The following is a 19,048-nucleotide window of genomic DNA, read 5'->3' as shown; positions in this document are numbered from 1 at the left end:
TGCAGCCATTTGGGGAGTGAACCAGTGGATGGAAGACCTCTCCCCCCCCACCTCTCTCTGCCTCTCTCTATAACTCTGCCTGTCAAATAAATAGGCTCTGTCTCTTGGTTCTTCTCTCCGGCTCTCTTGGCTCCTTTCCTCTGCTCTCTTCTCCTCCTCTCATCTCTGCTCTATCTTGTCTCCTCACTAGCTCCTCTCTGTTTGTCTCTCTCTCTTATACTCTCTTTCTCTCTCTTATCCTTCTTCGTCCCTCCCCTCCAGTCTGCTGGGTTTTCCCCAATAAACCCTTTCCCTTATTCCGGTGTTTGGTGTGTTTTGTGACGGCCTAACAGAAATACATAACATTGGTGCATTGGCCAGGAAAACCTTACATTGGTGATCCAGCATCCCCCAGTGACTTGGCTCTCCCTTTGGGGATTTCTGAACCACTCTGGGGTCCGGGATTTCTGCCAGTCACAAAACATACCTCCAGAACTCTTTCCATGCCACTGAACGCTCCACAATCTCCATCCATATATCAACCTTCCAAATTCTGAGCTGTCCTCCTATAGGTTCTGATGAACTTTTTCCAGCCACTTCTATTGTATTCAGTACTTTGGGATGGCTCTGTAAACAGATGAAGCTAATAATGTATTAAAGGTACCAACTGAGAGAAAGTATGGTTAACTGAGGTTACTAAGAGAAGAAAGTCATTGTAATCAATTGTTAATTTACCAAACGGAGTTAGATTTTTAAAAAAGCTATTGAAACTGCTGTATTATTCTGTTATGTTATATGGGTATACACATTGTATGTCTACATGGGAAAATTTATTAAGAGTTTTATTTTAATTGGCTTATACATCAAAGATTGCCCATAAATTTAAACAACTACAATTAATCAAAGATGCATTTTGATTCATGTGACCTGAATCTCTGTATCAGATGTTTTAAATTTGTTGGTAGAAACTAAAAACATTCTATATGCTTCTGCTTGAATTTGCTGGTTAAATAAGCTACACCATGTTAGATATTTAAAGATGTTTCCAAATACATGTATTCTTAAAATTTATAGAAGGCATTGGACCTTCTGGTAAATGTTTTCCTAAGTTGTTATCTAATGGTTAAATCTGCTAAGTTTTCATTTGATATTGCTATTGTCAGTAAGTGATCTGGGACTGGCTTCCTCATTTCTCTATTCTAAGCCCAACTTGTTCTCTCATTTCTCTATTCTCTTTGAGGTGGGAAACTAATTCTATTCTGAAGCAATCTCCAAGATGCAACATTTGATCTTTATATCTTATAAAAGGGATAGCTAACATTTTCTGTAATAGCATAACTAAAATGAAAGCTTAAATTATAATTTCACAGCTAGATTTACTTCGCCATCATCAAGGTAAACAGGGAAAACCTCCCTTTCAGACCAAACAAAGGGAAAGAAAGTTTTAAAGTAAGGACATAGCTTTCCTCATGGGCATGTCTACCTCAGAAAAAAACACTACCAGAACATGCCTGTGACTGTAGACTTCTAGTTTAGGCCACTGAAGATTAGAAATAGGATTTGAGCACCCCCTTGACTTGCATCCTCTGGTCTGCTTTAACAAAAACCAGGAGGAAAAGAAAGCTAGGCATCAGAAGCAATGTAAAGATAGGTAGCAGGCGTATTAACGACAACTCTGTACAGTGATCTGCCATCCAGGAGACCCAACAGGCCAGTCCACTGCAGTGGCTTTCGATCTGGTAAGCCTGGGCTTCAGCAGAAGTCAGCTTATGAAGAGCCCTGCAGCTCTGCCAGCCAAGAGTTGGAATGCTGCAAATGGAACTGTCCTGCAGTCGAAGGACACCCAGGTCTGAGCCACAGATCTTACTGGCTCTAAGCTGAAAAGTCCTTCACTCAGCCCAGCTTCCAAAGTGACCACCGCAACCAAGGAAATGGCCAAATAGGGTCAGTAACATTGCAGGCAGAACTGTAAATTTCCTGTTAGAGATGCCACCTGCCTTTACCTGGCCAGCTCTCCTCCCAGGCCAGCTAGGTAATGGAAGTCAACAGGGTGCCTTCCCAAGGAGGTTCACACCTCCCTTAGGATGTACCCTATGTGAAGGGATAGATGGGTCTGGGCCTCTTAACTTACAAGGCCTAAAGCCCACCATATTATTATCAAGCCCCTTCTGTCAGGTTCTATTGGCCTCTCAATCAGAAAACTTATTTGTAGCTTAGACAGCACCTTTCTTAGCTCCTCTAATAATGACTCTGTCCTTTGTTCTAGACCCTGTCTAGCCCACTCCTGGGCCTCATTCCTTCGAAATCATAACCTCTACTCTAACATCAATGGCTCTACTCCCAACCTGTGTGTACTGATGGTCCTCTCCCACACTTAACGCTGTATGACTATTCAGAATTTCTCTACAGACAAACCCCTCTACCCACAGAAGATGAGTGGCTTTTCTCCCAGTCTTCACTGGAATCAGCTTTAAGCCATATCCATCAAACAGTCCTACTATTCTCACCCTGTCTTTCATACCACAGTGTCTGTGTAAGTGTTTACAGCAGGTTATAATGGAACAAACGAAGGCTTTCAGCAACCAGGTGGTCAACCAAATGCTGCTACAGGGATATACTCGGCTCCCCACCCAGGAGACAGCAGCTTGAGACATCACCCCATGCCAGAGAAGAGTCGCCCCTTGTCAGCAGGAAGTAGCTCTAAAGACAGATCATCGTCCCTCTACCCCTCCTGGACTTTTGGGACTAATGTAATTCCATACCACTCCTGCTTTATAAAACACAAAAGGGGGGAATGTTAGGAAAATGGTGCAGTTTTAACTACAGCGCGATCTACACCCTGATTTACACCCTAGGCTCTAGCCCCCCACCGCCATTGCTGGAAGCCAGGTGGCCACATGGCCCAACCACTGGTGTCAGCTCCACCCCCCATCCTAATGGGATTCGCTGCTCCTGCTTCCCTGCCCGCCCTCCAGCCAAGTTTTAAAAGAGACTGTTCCTGAACACGTGGCACTCTTGCCTCTTCTCTCCGGCTCTCTTGGCTCCTCTCGTCTGCTCTCCTCTCCTCCTCTCGTCTCTCTGCTCTATCTTCTCTCCTCACTAGCTCCTCCCTCTCTCTCTCTCTCTCTCTCTCTCTCTCTTATCCTCTCTCTCTATTATCCTTCTTTGTCCCTCCCCTCCAGTCTGCTGGGTTTTCCCCAATAAAACCTTTCCCTTAAAAAAAAATCAGGGCTCTAAGTTCTAAGCCTTCTTCTAACTCAGGTCCTATTGACCTTTCCATCTAATGCAACCTCTATCTTGGTTCCTGATTTCCAATCCTACTCCCATTCTGAAATTAGGATCCTATTCTGAATTTAAGCTTATTGGATTGGCACCTTAACCATAAACATGCCAATCTCTCTTGTCCAAGAATTGACTTCTGTCTCCCAAGCCCCTTCTACTGTCTTCAGCTCTGCTCAGTACAGGCGACAGGCACCAGACTCCTCTGTGATTCAGCAGAATACCTGTGAAGAGGTTGTTCTGAGACATACTATGGAGCCTAATTTTGAGATCACAGTAAGCACATTCCTCAGAGAAAGGCATTCCTCCCACCAAGCCTGTGCATAAGGAGTGAATCAAGGTGGATGTGTTTGTGTTTTAGAATGTGATCATATCCAAGTGTACAAACCAATACCCACACACACACAGCCAACACAAGGAAAGCCAACTCATAAACTGACTAGCAAATAAGCACTGCTCTGCCTTAAGAGTCTGAATAAAGCAAAGTCTGTAATCAGATACTGGTGAGTGTGTAAACTGGAAAGCCATGCGCACTCAGGGGTGGGATATTCGTTTGTAGTGATGCTCCATCTTAGAAAGTTGCATTTCAGAGAGAAACCAATGAACATTTTAATGAGCATTTTAAGGCAAAGAGACAGAAGAGGAATTTCAATCCTTAGGACCTTTTCAGCAAAGCACCTGTCTCTCTGAAGCCAAGTGTGTAGCTGTGCTTTATTTTGGGGACATCCCCTTGTGAGCTGTCAAAATGTTCCTTTCCTTGAACCACTAGAATGAGTTCAGCTCTTTGCAAATAGAACCATTTGCCTATGTTGAATTCCCTCAAATGGTGAACCCTTGCCTTATTCTGAGGTGCAACTGCTGCCTGGCCAGAACACGTTGGACTATTACCTACGAACCTAGTCACAGGCCCCCCTTTCCTTCCAGCCTGGACCACTGAAGTCCCCACATCCCTCTCGGCTGAGACAACCCTCATTTTGTCAATATTCCAACATGATTATTTGCTTAATTTTACTTTCTCCCACATCACAAAGATAAATGAAAAATAAATAGCTCAATAAAAATAGCTTTATTGTTCTTTTGATAGTTTTGAAAGAGTTTTAAGACAATCAGCCAAAATCTCTTTGAGAAAGAATTAAGCAGTTGGGTAAATGGATATTAAAATGTATCCTATCAACTTAATTGAGAAATTTCCCCAATGCTTTCTTCTAAATCCAGATGTTCCCTGATTTAAAGGAAATTTACAGTGAAAACTATCTCAATTTGTAATAAATGATGGAGTTAAATTTTCTTTTCCAAAGCAAGTCTTTCAAATTAAGAGCCCTCTGCTACATGTAGGCTTTTATTTCCAAGATAAAACCTACCAAGAAAAACACAGTGTGGGAGGGACAGAAAACAGTAATCTCCACAGAAGGGTATCTTACAAAATCATAAAAATCAATAGAAAAGCAGGATTTGATATGCATAGTACATTTCCAGGGCATGCCACTTACATCAGCCCACAAAACCAAGGACTCCTCAGAGTCTGTCTGGAATGAGTTTAACTTTCTGTAACTTCATTCAAGCATACTCAAGACAATCCCTAACTTCATTCAAAAATACTCAAGACGAACCCAGGGAATGGTCCCACAGCATCATTTGTTCCAGGAATCAAGTCTTACTCTGAACTGGTCATCCTGGTCTCCTTTTCTTGTGACACATATGAAAAGGCTGAGCATCCTTACTGCCTCCACCCTTACTACACCAACTTCATTCTTTCCTGAAATATAACAGCATGACCTAAGACACTCACTGAGAGAGGAAAACAAGATGACCAATGACAGCTGGGCAACAGTCGTCTCGGCATAGCTCGACTTTCTTCTTGAGAGCCAAGAAAAAAATTATAAACTATGAAATTATTGGAGCGCAGATGCTGGGGCTTAAATTTCTATTAGAGAAGTTTATATATAATCAATTCAAAAATCATTATAGCATAATGGTTAAGGATGTAGTCCCAGGGGGAGTTGTTTGAGTTCCAATCCTAGCAGCTGTTGGTATTCATGTAAATGACATAGACTTTCTAAGGTTTCATTTCCTTGTCTTTAAATCAGGAATCAAAACAGAAACAATGTTGCAAGATGATTGTGGAAGTTAAATTATATAATCCTTGTGTGATGGCTCATTTAATGCCAGCTTGACTAGACCATAGAGCACCCAGCTGTTTCCTCCAACATCATTCCTGGTGTGTCTGAGAGGGTATTTTTGGACATTTCAATTGGTGCACTAAGTCAGGTGACTCTCCCTAGTGTGAGTAGACCTCACCCAATCAGCTGAAGACGTGAATGAAGCAGACAGAGCCTGCCCTGAGTAAGAGGAGCTCTTCCTGCTGGACTTCCTGAGTCACAGCATTGGTCTTCACCCACCTTCAGGCAGGAACTGGAGCACTGGCTCTTCTTGGATACCAGGCTTGGCAGCTTTGGGACTACAAGTGACACCTGTGCCTCTCCTGGTTCTCAGACTTGGGCTGAAAGTGCACTTGGACTCTCTCCTGTGTCTCAGGCTTGCAAACTGCTGATCTCAGGACTTAGCAGTCTCCAGAATCATGTAGTGCAGTTCTTGCAATACAGCCATACCCACAGGTCCTGCCCCCACAGAGTCAACCAAACTCAAACCAAAAATGCATGACAAAAGAAAATTCCCAGAAAATTCCAAACAACCAAACTGGAATTTGCCCTGTGCAAAGCATGATGGTGAATTCAATGAATGAAGTGATGTCTGACTGCACCCTGTCACAGCTCCCAGCATCTCACAAACTCTCAGCCCCTCCAGCACTCACTATTTGAAGATTGCTCACCTCACCTCCTGCCTGTATACTCTATAGTTAGGTCTGCTAGAGTTGCTTCAGTACTGAGCATATGCACAGTTTTTCCTGCCATTATTCCATAACAGTATGGTATAACAAGTATTTGCATAGCCTTTATATTGCATTATGTATTATAAGTAATATAGAGGTAATTTATAGTATACAGGAGGAAATACACAGGTTATATGCAAGTATAACTTCAGCTATCTTTAAGGGACTTGAGCATGCACACAGAATCCTGGAACGGTCCCCTGTGGATAGAGGGACCACTTTGTGTGCTGGCCTATGTAGGTTCTGTTTCTCACAAGCACCCTAACTAATACGCCATGTGAGATGTTTATAGCACAATGCCAGGTTCATAGTAAGCACTGGAAATCGCCTGTTGTGATAAATAAAGGACTATGTTGCTCAACAGCTGGTGGAGGCAACCACAAAGCAGGCTCACATGAAACACTTGCTTTCAGAGCCCACGGAGATGTTCCCTTCAGCACCCTCCCTTCCCTCCACACTCCACGCTGCACGCCGCTGCTGTAGAGGTCCCATCGTGAGTACAAACCACATGCCCCTGTGGGATACCAGCACGTGAGGAATTCTGTGGGGGCTGGCGGGAGCCAGCAACTGAGAATGAAGGGCCCAGAAGCCTCTGGGGAGAACCTAGCTCCAAGCAGCTGAAATCAGCCAGACCTGCTTGGCCCAGAAACAAAGCCTCGGGCTTGGTCAGGAAGGTAATTATAATCAGTTAAATGAAAACACAGAGTGTGTCTTCTTATTTCCCTTTAAATAGAAGCACTTATTCTATCTGTGCCTTCTCAGCCCAGACTTCCTTCTTTCAATTTCCCAGAACACAGAACAGAACTAATCTGTATGGTCCGTTCATCCCGTGCAAGGCTTAAATGCTGTCTTCTTGAAACCAGTCTGCGGCTGACCAGCTCGGCTTTTAGGAGGCTGCAGCGCAGACCCAGGGTCCACAGGCTTCCAAGCCACTGCAGCCTGGGGCGTATCTAGTGCTCAGACGTGGATGTGGACACAGCGCAAAACGTCAAAGGTGGAGGACAGCACCCACCCCCACGGCCTCCTGAGCGTCCCAGTGAAGTCCCCCAGCCCCTTGTGCAGCTCCAGGCATACTCTCCAACACCCACATTCTCATGGGAGGTAAACCCGAACAATATGCACCACTATTTGACTTGATTACATGCTCAGTATTCAAACACCATAAATCAGAGAGAGAAAACTCAAAATTATCTGTTATTTAAATCACTCAGGCAACAAATAACATAAATCCTTCCAGTGTCCCTACACTCACAAACACTCATACAGGGCAGTATTATCTAAAAATACACTTTTTATTACTACCTACCTAATTTGGCATCTTCATTATTTTTATGGCTTTGAAATATTCTGTTGAATATAATTACTATAATACAGTTAACTAATCCCCTTTTATTGGACAGAGGATTACTTCTACTGCTTTTGTTGTTCTAAATAATGTCCCAATTAATGTTCTTGAGACATAATCTCTCTGAGCCTCCAGGCATTTTCTTAGCTTAAATGCTCAGAATCGCTGGATCAAAAGATGTGCACACTTTTAAGAATTTTAGAGCCCACTTCCAAACAGTCTCACAGACGACTACCTTAGGCAGAGGATCTTCCCCAGTAGTTCACAAGACGGAATCAGAAGAACTTAATGAGTCCTAAGGCAACAGATAGGTATACACCATTCACCCCGGCAACAGATACGGATTGTGCGCATGCTCTGTATCACGGGCTGGAACGCTGCGGTGAAAACGTCACAGACGGACCCCGTCCTGCCGCAACTCAGCGCCCAGCAGGGAAGGCAGAGCGGCGGTCCCAGCGCGGTCAGCCTGCCCCGTCACTGCTCCCAGTCTGATGATACCCCCCCTTCTGAAACAAGGGCTTTGCCTTATCTCTAGGACGAATGTCCTCTGTTGGAAACTTGGTCTCTTTCTCCTCTCTCCTCAAGGGTCATGTCTTTCTATTGTGACTTCTCTTAGAGAAACAGGGGGCTCCGCAACAGCAGACAGGCCAGGTAAGAACATTCCCGTCTACCCAACTGACCCAGCAGGTGTTCCAGGCTTCAGGACACAATACCTTTCTGGGAAAGGAATAAAAATCAGCGTCATTTTTGGCTTCATTTGACACACTCTGTGCCAGGCTGAATCCCAAGCACTTAATATAAATTGCTGCATTCCATCCAAATAGCAAACGTTATGAAAGTGATACTGTCAGGGCCGGCGCCATGGCTCACTTGGTTAATCCTCTGCCTGTGGTGCCAGAATCCCATAAGGGCACCAGATTCTGTCCTGGTTGCTCCTCTTCCAGTCCAGCTCTCTGCTGTGGCCCAGGAGTGCAGTGGAGGATGGCCCGAGTGCTAGGGCCCTACACCTGCATGGGAGACCAGGAGGAAGCACCTGGCTCCTGGCTTCGCATCAGTGTAGCACTGGCCACAGTGGCCATTAGGGAAGTGAACCAATGGAAGGAAGACCTTTCTGTCTTTCTGTCTGTCTCTAACTCTGTCAAATAATAAAAAAAAAAAATAGATACTGTCGTTACTTCCATTTTACAAAGGAGGCCCAAGAGGATCAAAACCTTTAACTTGCTCGCAGTCAGACAGCAGAGCTGGGGTGCATGTGTAAGTCTCTCCCACATTTCAGTAAGCGTGGCAGGATCTCCATCTGTGACCTGATACGACGTCCTGCAAGGCTGCATACCCCTAGTCATCCACGGTTAGATCCATCCCCAAAGGTCTGATGCACCCAATGTGCAGGTGGAGCCTGGCACTGTGCAGAATATGCTCCAACAAGGTATCAGGCTGTCCAGGGGCAAACCACATCTCCACTGCTGCTGATTCCCCCAGTTCAAACCAACGACCACCAGCTGCAGAGGGGAGGTCTCTGTTTAAAAGACCAACAAAATGTGCCAAGTGGGGGCCACCATTGTGGCACAGCAGGTTGAGTCACTGCCTATGATGCCAACATCCTTTAGGGGTGCTGCTTTGAGTCTCACCAGCTCCACTTCCAATCCAGCTCCCTGCTGGTGCACCTGGGGAAGCAGCAGAAGATAGCCCAAATGTCTGGGCCCCTGCCTCCCACGTAGAAGACCCAGAAGAAGCTCCTGGCTTCCGCCCAGCACAGCCCTGGTCGATGTGGTCATGTGCAATGTGAACAAGTATATGGAAGTCTTCTCCATTTATCTCTCTCTGTAACTCTGCCTTTCAAATAATTAAAACTTTAAGAAAAAAAAAAGTTCTCAATACAGCTTTATAGGAACAATGATTCTAAAGAATCCAAAAATCGAAAGTTTTTTTTAAAGGCTTGTTTTAAGAAGACAGACCATAAAGCAAACATCCTGCAGGTGTGGTGGTGCCACCCGTCCACCTGGTGCTCCTATTTCTAGTTGTCCAGGCATTCGGAGGGTTTGCCTGGACCATTCACACATGAGTCCAGCCCAGTCACTGGGTAGGGGAAATGACAGACAACAGGGGACAAGGAAGGCGTATATACTGATGGGCATGAGCAAGAAAAACCACTGTGCGAGAGGAGGGAGAAGCTGCCTCATCTGCTCAGGCCAAGTAACGGCACAGCTTGTGCGGAGCCCGGAATACAAGTCATCGGAATCAACGGGCGAAAAACCGTGGATTCGATAAATCCATGAAGTCACTGCAATTGCTTGCCAGGCAAGTTAATTCCTTTGTGGCTCTGTCCTCTGCCTTGTCAAGACCCAATACTCTCCTGGCAAGGGACCAATCCAGGCCTTGTTACCATCTCCCACCACCCTTCTTATCCATGGGCAAAGGACTTCTCTGCTTCTGACCGCCTCCCATCACTGTATTGCTTTCATTAACTCAATTGCTGCATGATTTTTTTTAACACTTCATGGGATATTTGTATTATTTAAAAAAAAAACTATGGATGGATTTTTCTATTTTTGCACCAAAATAATTTACCTTTTAATTCCATTTCCAATGTACTTTTTGAACTACCCCTCATGTGTTTCAAGGGAAACAAAACCTATCTCACCCACGAACATTTACAATGGGGCTAGGTCTCTGAGCAGTCAAAGCTCCTGCCAGCCTTCCTATGCGACTGCGTAAGCACGGCAGGGGAGCTCACCCTGTCACAGATGCTATGTTAAGAGTATCATGCGGGTCGGCACTGTGGCGAGGTGGGTAAAGCCACTGCCTGCAGTGCCAGCATCCTATATGGGTGTCTTTTTGAGATTTAGCTGTTCCACTTCCAATCCAGCTCTCTGCTGTGGCCCGGGAGGGCAGTAGAAGATGTCCCAAGTCCTTGGGCCCCTGCACCTGCATGGGAGACCTGAAAGAAGCTCCTGGCTCCTGGCTTCCAATTGGCACAGCTCCATCCGTTGCGGCCAACTGGGGAGTGAACCATCAAATGGAGACCTCTCTCCGCCTCTGCCTCTCCTTCTCTCTGTGTGTAACTCTTTCAAATAAATAAATAAATCTTAAAAAACATATCAGCAGTGCCCCAACTAAAAAAAAAATAAAAAAGAATATCATACATAATGTCCTACTTAATTTTTGCAATATCCCTGAGGCAGGCACTATGATGTCAATTTTATGGGTGAAAAAACTGAGTTTTGAGTAGTATAATATCTGTTCCAATGTCTCCTGACTTCAGTCCTGCTCACGAGCACTTTACTGTCCCTACATGCCCATCTGAAACCTTCCAAGATTCCAGGAAGGGACTGAGGCACCAATGACCTTCTGAAGTCCCACCCTCAACTGCCACACCCTAGCTGAGAGATGTTTCCGAGAATATCAGGCGCACAAAGAAGAGGTGGCTTTCTCCCAACTGTCAAGTCTCACGTGGAGAGGGACTCTGACCAACAGACTTCCACAGTCCCCGGGCCCCTTCCCAGCCAAAGCCTTTGTAAGCACACAGCCAGATCTGGAGAGAGCAGGCAATGTTTTAATTGCGTACCAAAGATCAAGTACTTAGATTTCCTGCTACGTGAACACACACACAATATGAGTATAGTACGATAAATTAAAGATAGCTCTTGATATTCAGCCAGCCTGAGTGCTAGTTCCCATCCCTTCCACTTATGCTGTGCTACCTCTGGCCATTTTGACCTCGCTGAGACCGAATTCTCATTTGTAAATTGGAGATGTTTACCTCATCAGGTAGCTATGAAGGGTGACTGAGATATTCCACATAAGATCGGTTAGTGCCTGTCTGGCACAGAACAGATTGGTAAGTGCTAACCGCAATAATGATTTCCCAAGATCAGACCATGCCACTGCCAATAAATTCTGTGCGTAGTGCAGCAGGTACTGCTAGCACAAGTTAGAGTCTGTGTTCACACAGACCTCTGCTCACAGAAATCACAGCGCTTTTTCCCTAATAATACTGTGTGGCCCAGTGACTTGCTCTCTGCACCTCCGTTTACCTAGCAGATAAGCAGAGATGACAAGTCCTGTTTAACATGGGTTTGTGGTCTGCAACATTACAGAAAAGGAAGCCCTCCTTAAGAGCCCGTCCCTCGATTGAAGAAATTTCCTCACCCCTCGTCACACCTTCTTTGCCTACAGTGTTACACTTAGTCACTTTCTCTTCTTCCCCGGTACTACAGAGATTAATGGATTAGAAATCTAGGGATGCAGCTTTCAGAGAGCATGGCAGCCAATGCTGATGGCTCGTGCACTTGGAGTCACTGGCCACTAGGGGCCACTGGTAAGCCACAGAAAGCTGTGCAAGTATGCCTACCTATCAGGTTTTTAAAACTATGGTTCTTATTTAAGAACCTTCCTATATTCTCAGAGATCAGCTCAGGGCCTTTTGTCAGCAATGCTGGCTTTATTTTCTATAACAATATTAGTCCCACTTCATCCTGAGTGGAGGGAAGGAAAATGAGTCGTAAGCAGCTCTGACCTAGTCAAAGAGCCACGCGGTAGGATGGTGTGGGGGGTCTGGGAGGGGAGTTGGGAGCTGGGTGTCTGTATCTGTGAAATGCCAGGAGATCCTCACCTACGCGACTTTCCCACTCCGTAACTGAATGCCCTTTAAGTCTCATAAACGCTTGAGAAGCCCATGGATGGGTGCAGTCAGCCAGGAAGGGGGCTCACTGCAGGCTGTGATGAGACACTGGGGTACAGGAAAAGCAGTCAGCTCACAACAAAGACAAGTGTGCAAACCTGGAGCTCCCAGACCAGCATTTCCACCCTAGTCTGGCCACTGATTAGCTCTGAAATCTTAGGCAAGTTACTTAACCTCTCTAAACTTCAGTTTCCTTTCAAACTCTGTATTGTGCTAGGTAAGTGAATTCACGTATATGAAATTTCATACACACGGGAAGTGTAAGTATTTACTGGTATTCTTTCGTTGGGTCAGAGAAAGGGCCTGGAGAGCAGACATGCTCACAGGGGTGCCAGAGAATGCAGGTGCAAGGGGTATAAAAGGCTGGAGAAAAGCAAAGTACATGTCTCCAAGTCACTGATGTTCAGACAAAGGAAGCAAAGAACCCCCAAGGTATCCTCTCACATATTCAGGATCCTTTTCATGTTTCTAGGACGTATCCTGGGCTCCGTGTCAAGTTAGGCACGTTAAAACCACAGCTCAATTTTGTATGCCAGAGGCCAGAGAACTTCTGAGCACCAGAGGCAAAAGGAAACCAGCAAACTACGACTTGGTAGAGAGTTAGGGAGAAGGGCAGGAGGCTCTGTGATGGCTTCGCTCAGCATCGCACCCTGTGTGGACCACAATGCATACAGGCACAGCCCCAGGAGAAGAGCGGCCAGGGAGGGCTGCCCGAGCAGCCCAGGAGAAGACTGGGGAGCAAGCACTTGAGAGACTCTGCTGGATAAGCAGGACAACAAAGGCAGTGTGGTCCTCACCCTTGGAGCCCTCCTCGAAAGGCTTCTGGGGAACTGGGCATGCCTGACCGATTTAGCTGTGGTCCTAGAAGGCACAGTCAGGGTCAGGGGGCGGCTGGGAGTCTATGCATCTCTGACATATATCACAATACGTATGCATGCCACATGGACACACACTTAAGTAGAAGAGGATTCACAGCTCTCTTTAGCACACTTTCCTGACCCCACAGAACTTAAGAACCTGGGGTGGGCACCTGTCATAGAGGTAATGACAGCCTGAGCTCTGTATGGAAGCCCCTGGGTTCAATATCTGCTTCCGCTCCTGACCGCAGCTTCCTGTGAATGCTATCCTTGCAGGCAGCGTGTGCTGGCTCAAGTGCTCCCTCCTTCTGTCATATAAGACACAAATGACAGCTAACATAGGTCAACCAATTACTGAGTGCCTAGCCTTTTAGACACGTGATGAAATCCTCAAGAGGCAGCAGACGTGGCTGCCAGACCGTTAGTTCACGGCTCAGTGCCACCGTTCGTTCACTATCAAATCTTCACGGAGTCACTGTCTCGTGTTCTTCCTGTAAAATGGGGCTAACAGTCGCCGCCCAAGACCGTGAGGACTAAGCAGATGCCAGCCCTTAGAACAGATTCTGACAAACATCTGCTTTTTAATGTTGTTCATTCAGTGGCATGAAGGTAAATATTTAAAAATCAGCTCCCAAATTAAAAATAAAGTGAAAAACTCTCATTTCTAACATTGGACAAATTTTCTGTTATAAAAATTCCTACTTTGGCCAATTTGATGTTACAAAATCAAGGTCCACCAGCTCACAAAATTTCTAAAAAGTTCATCAGTTTTCATGAGAGGATATAAGCCAGCTCCTGCACACCATTATATTAAAGGGCTCTCGGTTTCTTTCTCTCTCTCCTGATTGGAGATGGACAATAGGTATCTCCAAGGTACCTACTGATAAGCAATGTACATGTCATGTTACAAGAGACAGATTTGAGAAGTTACGGTACATATATGTGATGGAATACTACTCGGCAGTAAAAAAAAGAATGAAATTTTGTCTTTCACAATAAAATAGATGCCTATGGAGACTTAGAGAAGTAAGCCAGTCCCCAAAAGACAAATATCATATGTCCCCCTTCATTTGTGATAGTATACAGACTAAAAAACCCGTAGTATGTAGGAGAGAAATTATATGTATGTATGAGCATGTATATGAGAGAAACTGACATTTTGAGATTTGATTATTGTTTCTGGTCCTTGTCTATACTCTTGAGGAGCAGTGCTTTTCCTACTTAACACTTGCTGAATTCTTCACTTAGTAGGAGGTTAAGCTTGTGATTATAAAGAAATTCAAAGTATGTCATTGTAAAAATTTTTAAAAAAGGAGGGAGGGTAGGGTGGGAAGTATCATTATGCTCTTAAAACTATATGTCAAATACATGAAATGTGTTTCCCTCTTATAAATAAAAATAGCAAGCATAAAAATATTAAAAGGAGTTTAATGAATATCATAAATATATTATACACTCAACTGTGTATCACTTCACTGTGATAGCCTCTCCTTGGATCCCATCTCTCAAATCAAGTTTGGGGAATTTATTGGCCTACTGCCTCCCATTCTAGAACTCTAGTCCAGGACTATCTGACTTGTTTTAATTTATCACTAACCAGTGGCTCCTGGCCTTTTGAAAAGTTATTGATCATCCTGAAAAAATACAAGCTCTACACAGTCTTAGCAATAAAGTAAATATATGCAAATTTTCATGAATTCTCAAGAAAGGACCTGACCCCCAAAAGCCTTCCATTAGCCGTGTTCATCATCCCCTTTCCCACACTGAAGTATGTTCATCCTTGACTTGGCTCCCAGAGCCTTGCCTCTTCCCCACGCTTTTCCCATTTCTACCCTATTTTCTCCACTTCTTTCTACAAGCAAGGAGTTTTCAGTCTTCCCTTTCTTGTCTGCCTTCAACCCCTCCCCCCATTAACAAATGGAGCTCTTTTATCCAATGGCATTCCTATAATCACGAAGAAACAAAATAATTAGGTTCATAACTTCAGGAATACATTAGCAAGACCAGAGAAAATTATTATTACACAGGGAAAATCCTGAATTATTGTCCCTTTTGACAATTACAATTCCCATCATATTACAGGCTATCCCATCCACATGTGCCGCACCTAAAGCCATCCTTCAGTCCCTAAGAATGATCGCAGTACAGGGCAAGCTGGATATTGTGGATGTAACATCCTGTCTGCGATGATAATATATCTGAAATATGTCTTCCAAAGGTAGCACATCTCTGGGATCTATGCTGAAAGTCAGAAGGGCCCAGATACAAGACATTGCTCCATAACAGGGAAGCATGTAGAACCCATGGGAGCAGTACAGTTTCTTTCATATACATCTTAAATATGAGATCTAGGCGAGTGTTTCTAAGCTTTGCCTTAGTCATTTGTAGCACCGGATTAAGAGTGGGATAAAGGGTGATGGAGAGCATTAAATAAGGAAGCCAGGTTTACCACTCAGCATTCATTCATCAGTTGAACACCTATTCATTAAGCAGTCGCTATGAGTTAGCCACTGGGTTAAGAAGAATGCAGTTATGAGGAAGATATACTGCCCGCCCTCCAATTCCTTACAGTGCTTTCTGAAAACCAGATATCAGCAACTCTGTACAAAGAATACCAAGGATGTTCTAAGAACTCAGAGAAAGGACACTTGGAAGAATGCTTAGCACGTGGTAACACTCAGCATATGTGAGTTCTCTTCCTGCCTCAGCTGACAAGGATACCTCCAAAAACCAAATCAATCATCTTTATACAGATGATTCCCCAGAGGGTAAGTTCTCAGTAATGTCTATGCTCTCAGACACTAGCATATGCCACCTCCCATCATCCTTCCAAAAAACCAAGGGAGAGAAATCCCCAAAGCTTCATTAGGCAGAGGACAAAGAGGCATTTACACAAAATGAGTTGAGCCCAACTGTTCGCTCCATTCGTTAGAGCACTCGCTGTCCTTATCTTGTGGCCAGGAGAGCAATAAGAAAGAAAGCAGTCAGGAAAATTAATCAGGACCCAGAGAATTTTAATAAAATGTTATTAGAAGTCAGTGCAAACTACAGGGAGGAGGGGAGGTTAAGCCTCTGGGGCACCTGCTTCTGTTTTAATTGGATGACTCAGGTCTAGCCAGTCCAAAAAAACGCCCCACTGATTGCCCAGCTCTGCGTGCAGAGCTCGTTTGCCTACAGCACAATCACATTTCTTAGCTCTTCTCTGGAGGCCTTCACCTTGCCCTCCACTGTTCCCACCACTTTATTAGTAACTTCCTGCCCTATTCCAGGAGACCCTGCTTGCAGCACACTGCGCTACTTTCTGGTTACACAAGTTCCTGGCACTAGAAATCAAAGAACCAGGCTTTGGGTCTCAGTTTCAGTCACAAACCTACCACAGAACCTTCAGCAAAACTACCTCCTCACTAGGTCTCAGTTTTCTTTTCTGTAAAATGGAAATGTCAGAACAGACTTTTTTTTTTTTAAAAGACCTTTTATTATCTCTTATCTTTCTACCATTTTTCACTCTAAAAACTATGCACATATTTTATGACTTCAATAAGAGAGGTATGGTATCAGTTGGTGGCTGAGGACCTTACCTACCATTAGAAGAAAAAATGGGCTTCCTGGCTGGCACCACGGCTCACTAGGCTAATCCTCCGCCTGCAGCACCAGCACCCCTGGGTTCTAGTCCCGGTTGGGGCGCCAGATTCTGTCCAGGTTGCTCCTCTTCCAGTCTAGCTCTCTGCTGTGGCCCAGGAGTGCAGTGGAGGATGGCCCAAGTGCTTGGGCCCTGCACCCGCATGGGAGACCAGGAGAAGCACCTGGCTCCTGGCTTCAGATCAGCGCTGGGCGCCAGCCGCAGTGCGCCAGCCGCAGCAGCCATTTGGGGGTGAACCAACAGTAAAGGAAGACCTTTCTCTCTCGCTCTCTCACTGTCCACTCTGCCTGTCCAAAAAAAAGGGGGGGGGGGTTCCTTTGTCTTTTTTTTTTCTGTTGCCATTGAAAAGGCAAATATAACTGAAGGAGATGGCTTCTTTGCCACTATCTGATATGAACTAGCTCCATCCTCAGCGATTCCTGCTGTTTGTTCTATCGGGCTCAATCCAATCAACACTCTGACCTTCTCTCACCTGCCTGGTTGGACCAGCTCCTGACATTTGTGCAGTGCCTTGTTCTTACAAAGGCTATCTCATCCATTATAAAGAAACCAAGGCTGAAAACCTTAATTGAATTCCTAAAGTTATCCATCAATTAAATGATAGTTCAGGCTCAGACTTGACTCTTGCAAACATTTTATTAATTACACTATACTTCAAGCATATTACAGCTCTCTACTTAGATAAAAACAAAGATATCCCCAAACTTATATTCTAACAGTGTAAGATGGTGAAATGGGGATATTAATTTTAAAATCACTATGAATGCAGGCTTAAAAGGCCAGGTAAGTAAGGAAAGGAAACTTTTTTTTCCCCCTCACAAAAGAAAATGACACCAGCTGTAATGGAGCTGGATCATTTTCTTGGCAATAGGAAAAAATATTGCAAACACAGCTTTGAGATTAAATTTTTTAGAAAGAGCAACGTAAGGATTTTTTTCCTCCTCTTTTAGCTTTTTATTTTCTCTTTTATTAATATTTTGTATTTCAGAGTTACAAAAAAAAACTTCTACTGCATGGTGAAAATAAATCAGTAATGTCAGCACTTTCTCTTCTCAGCTGGGTCCCAGGCTGATAATGTTTGTTTCCCATAAAACCATAATCCCATAAAATTTAAGGTTATTAAGTTGCAGGTGAATAATTCATGAAGCAATTATGAAACATTTATAATGGAATATTATGAACTTCCAAATAAAGGAGAATATTTAGGGCCCCCAAATTGACAAAGCTTGGTATCTGCACTTAGCTCTCTCTTGAGGGGTCTAGATGAGCCTTGTCTGCTCTTTGCTTCCTTGGACAAGCAGAGTTGGGTTGAAGTCCCTACAAGAGATGGCAAAATACAACTCAGCCTCTCAGCCAAATGGTATCAGCTGTCATCTGCAAGAAATGTAAGTACTGCCTGAGAACAACAGTTGGTTCTCGGTTACAAGTCAACTCTATTCTATTAGATTTTCAACATGATGTAACTGTGCTTCAGGGCCCATATCCGATGGCACTCTTCCTGTTGTTTTAGCAATCCACCTACTCATCAGGATTCAGAGGGATAGTAAACATAGCATATACAACATCTTCAAGTTATAGGAAAGAGGAAAAGCACTTATCCATTGAATGCTAAGGATAAGACACAAGCCCAGTTCCCATGGCTCCAGCTCCATCTCTACACATTGGAATCTCAGAGATCCTGTGATCTGATGCTTCATTTATAGTTGACCAAACTGGGGCACAAAGAGTAGGGGTCTCTTCAGAGTAAGGGCAAAATCCAGATTTTATTATCCATTATTATCTGAGAAAAAAAAGGAAATACTATCTTGGGCATTTCTGTGCTTGATGAGGGCATCCAGCCCATAACACTGATGGTAACACCCTTGCTGTTTGACTTAGTCTTTCAGCACCACAGACATTCTGCCATGAAAGTCGGACCTCATCTTCACCATGACCTGACCTCTACGTGTTCCCCAATTAAAACCAATACACTTTCTGCTCAATTGGTAAATTAAAAAACAGAGTTTAAAAAGCGATTATTGAATCTGTTATTCGTTATATGTATATACATAATGTATGTCTACATGGGAAAATTTATTAAGAACTCTTTTAATTGGCTTGTAGATTTCCCATAATTTTTTTTTTTTTTTTGACAGGCAGAGTTAGAGAGAGGGAGAGAGAGAGACAAGGGTCTTCCTTCTGTTGGTTCATCCCCCAAATGGCTGCTATGGCTGGCACGCTGCGCCGGTCTGAAGCCAGGAGCCAGGTGCTTCCTCTTGGTCTCCCATGCGGGTGCAGGGCCCAAGCACTTGGGCTGTCCTCCACAGCCTTCCCAGGCCACAGCAGAGAGCTGGACTGGAGGGGGAGCGGCTGGGACGGGGTCCGGCGCCCCGACTGG

At 44.5% G+C, this 19,048-nt stretch overlaps 1 protein-coding gene across 33 annotated transcripts in view; it reads right to left on the bottom strand.

Moving 5' to 3' along the window:
- Positions 1 to 19,048, bottom strand: part of LOC138850199 (uncharacterized) — a 458,403-nt gene that overhangs the window by 336,957 nt on the left and 102,398 nt on the right. For 13 of the 33 annotated variants that reach the window (XR_011389855.1, XR_011389857.1, XR_011389860.1 and 10 more), the window contains exon 4: positions 7,729 to 17,988. The exons of 2 other annotated variants lie outside the window; for them this stretch is intronic. Coding sequence is in view for 5 of the 31 variants with exons in the window: in XM_070076345.1 (XP_069932446.1) it covers positions 467 to 606 (140 nt within the window). In the remaining 26 variants the exon portion in view is untranslated. Of the gene's footprint in view, positions 1 to 466; positions 17,989 to 19,048 lie in introns of all 33 variants that reach the window. 18 more of the 33 variants (XR_011389837.1, XR_011389839.1, XR_011389840.1 and 15 more) reach the window with 4 other exon arrangements.

The sequence above is a fragment of the Oryctolagus cuniculus genome, chromosome 6 (assembly GCF_964237555.1).
Source record: "Oryctolagus cuniculus chromosome 6, mOryCun1.1, whole genome shotgun sequence".
Classification (NCBI taxonomy): domain Eukaryota; kingdom Metazoa; phylum Chordata; class Mammalia; order Lagomorpha; family Leporidae; genus Oryctolagus; species Oryctolagus cuniculus.
This window is presented reverse-complemented; position numbering and strand designations above follow the sequence as displayed.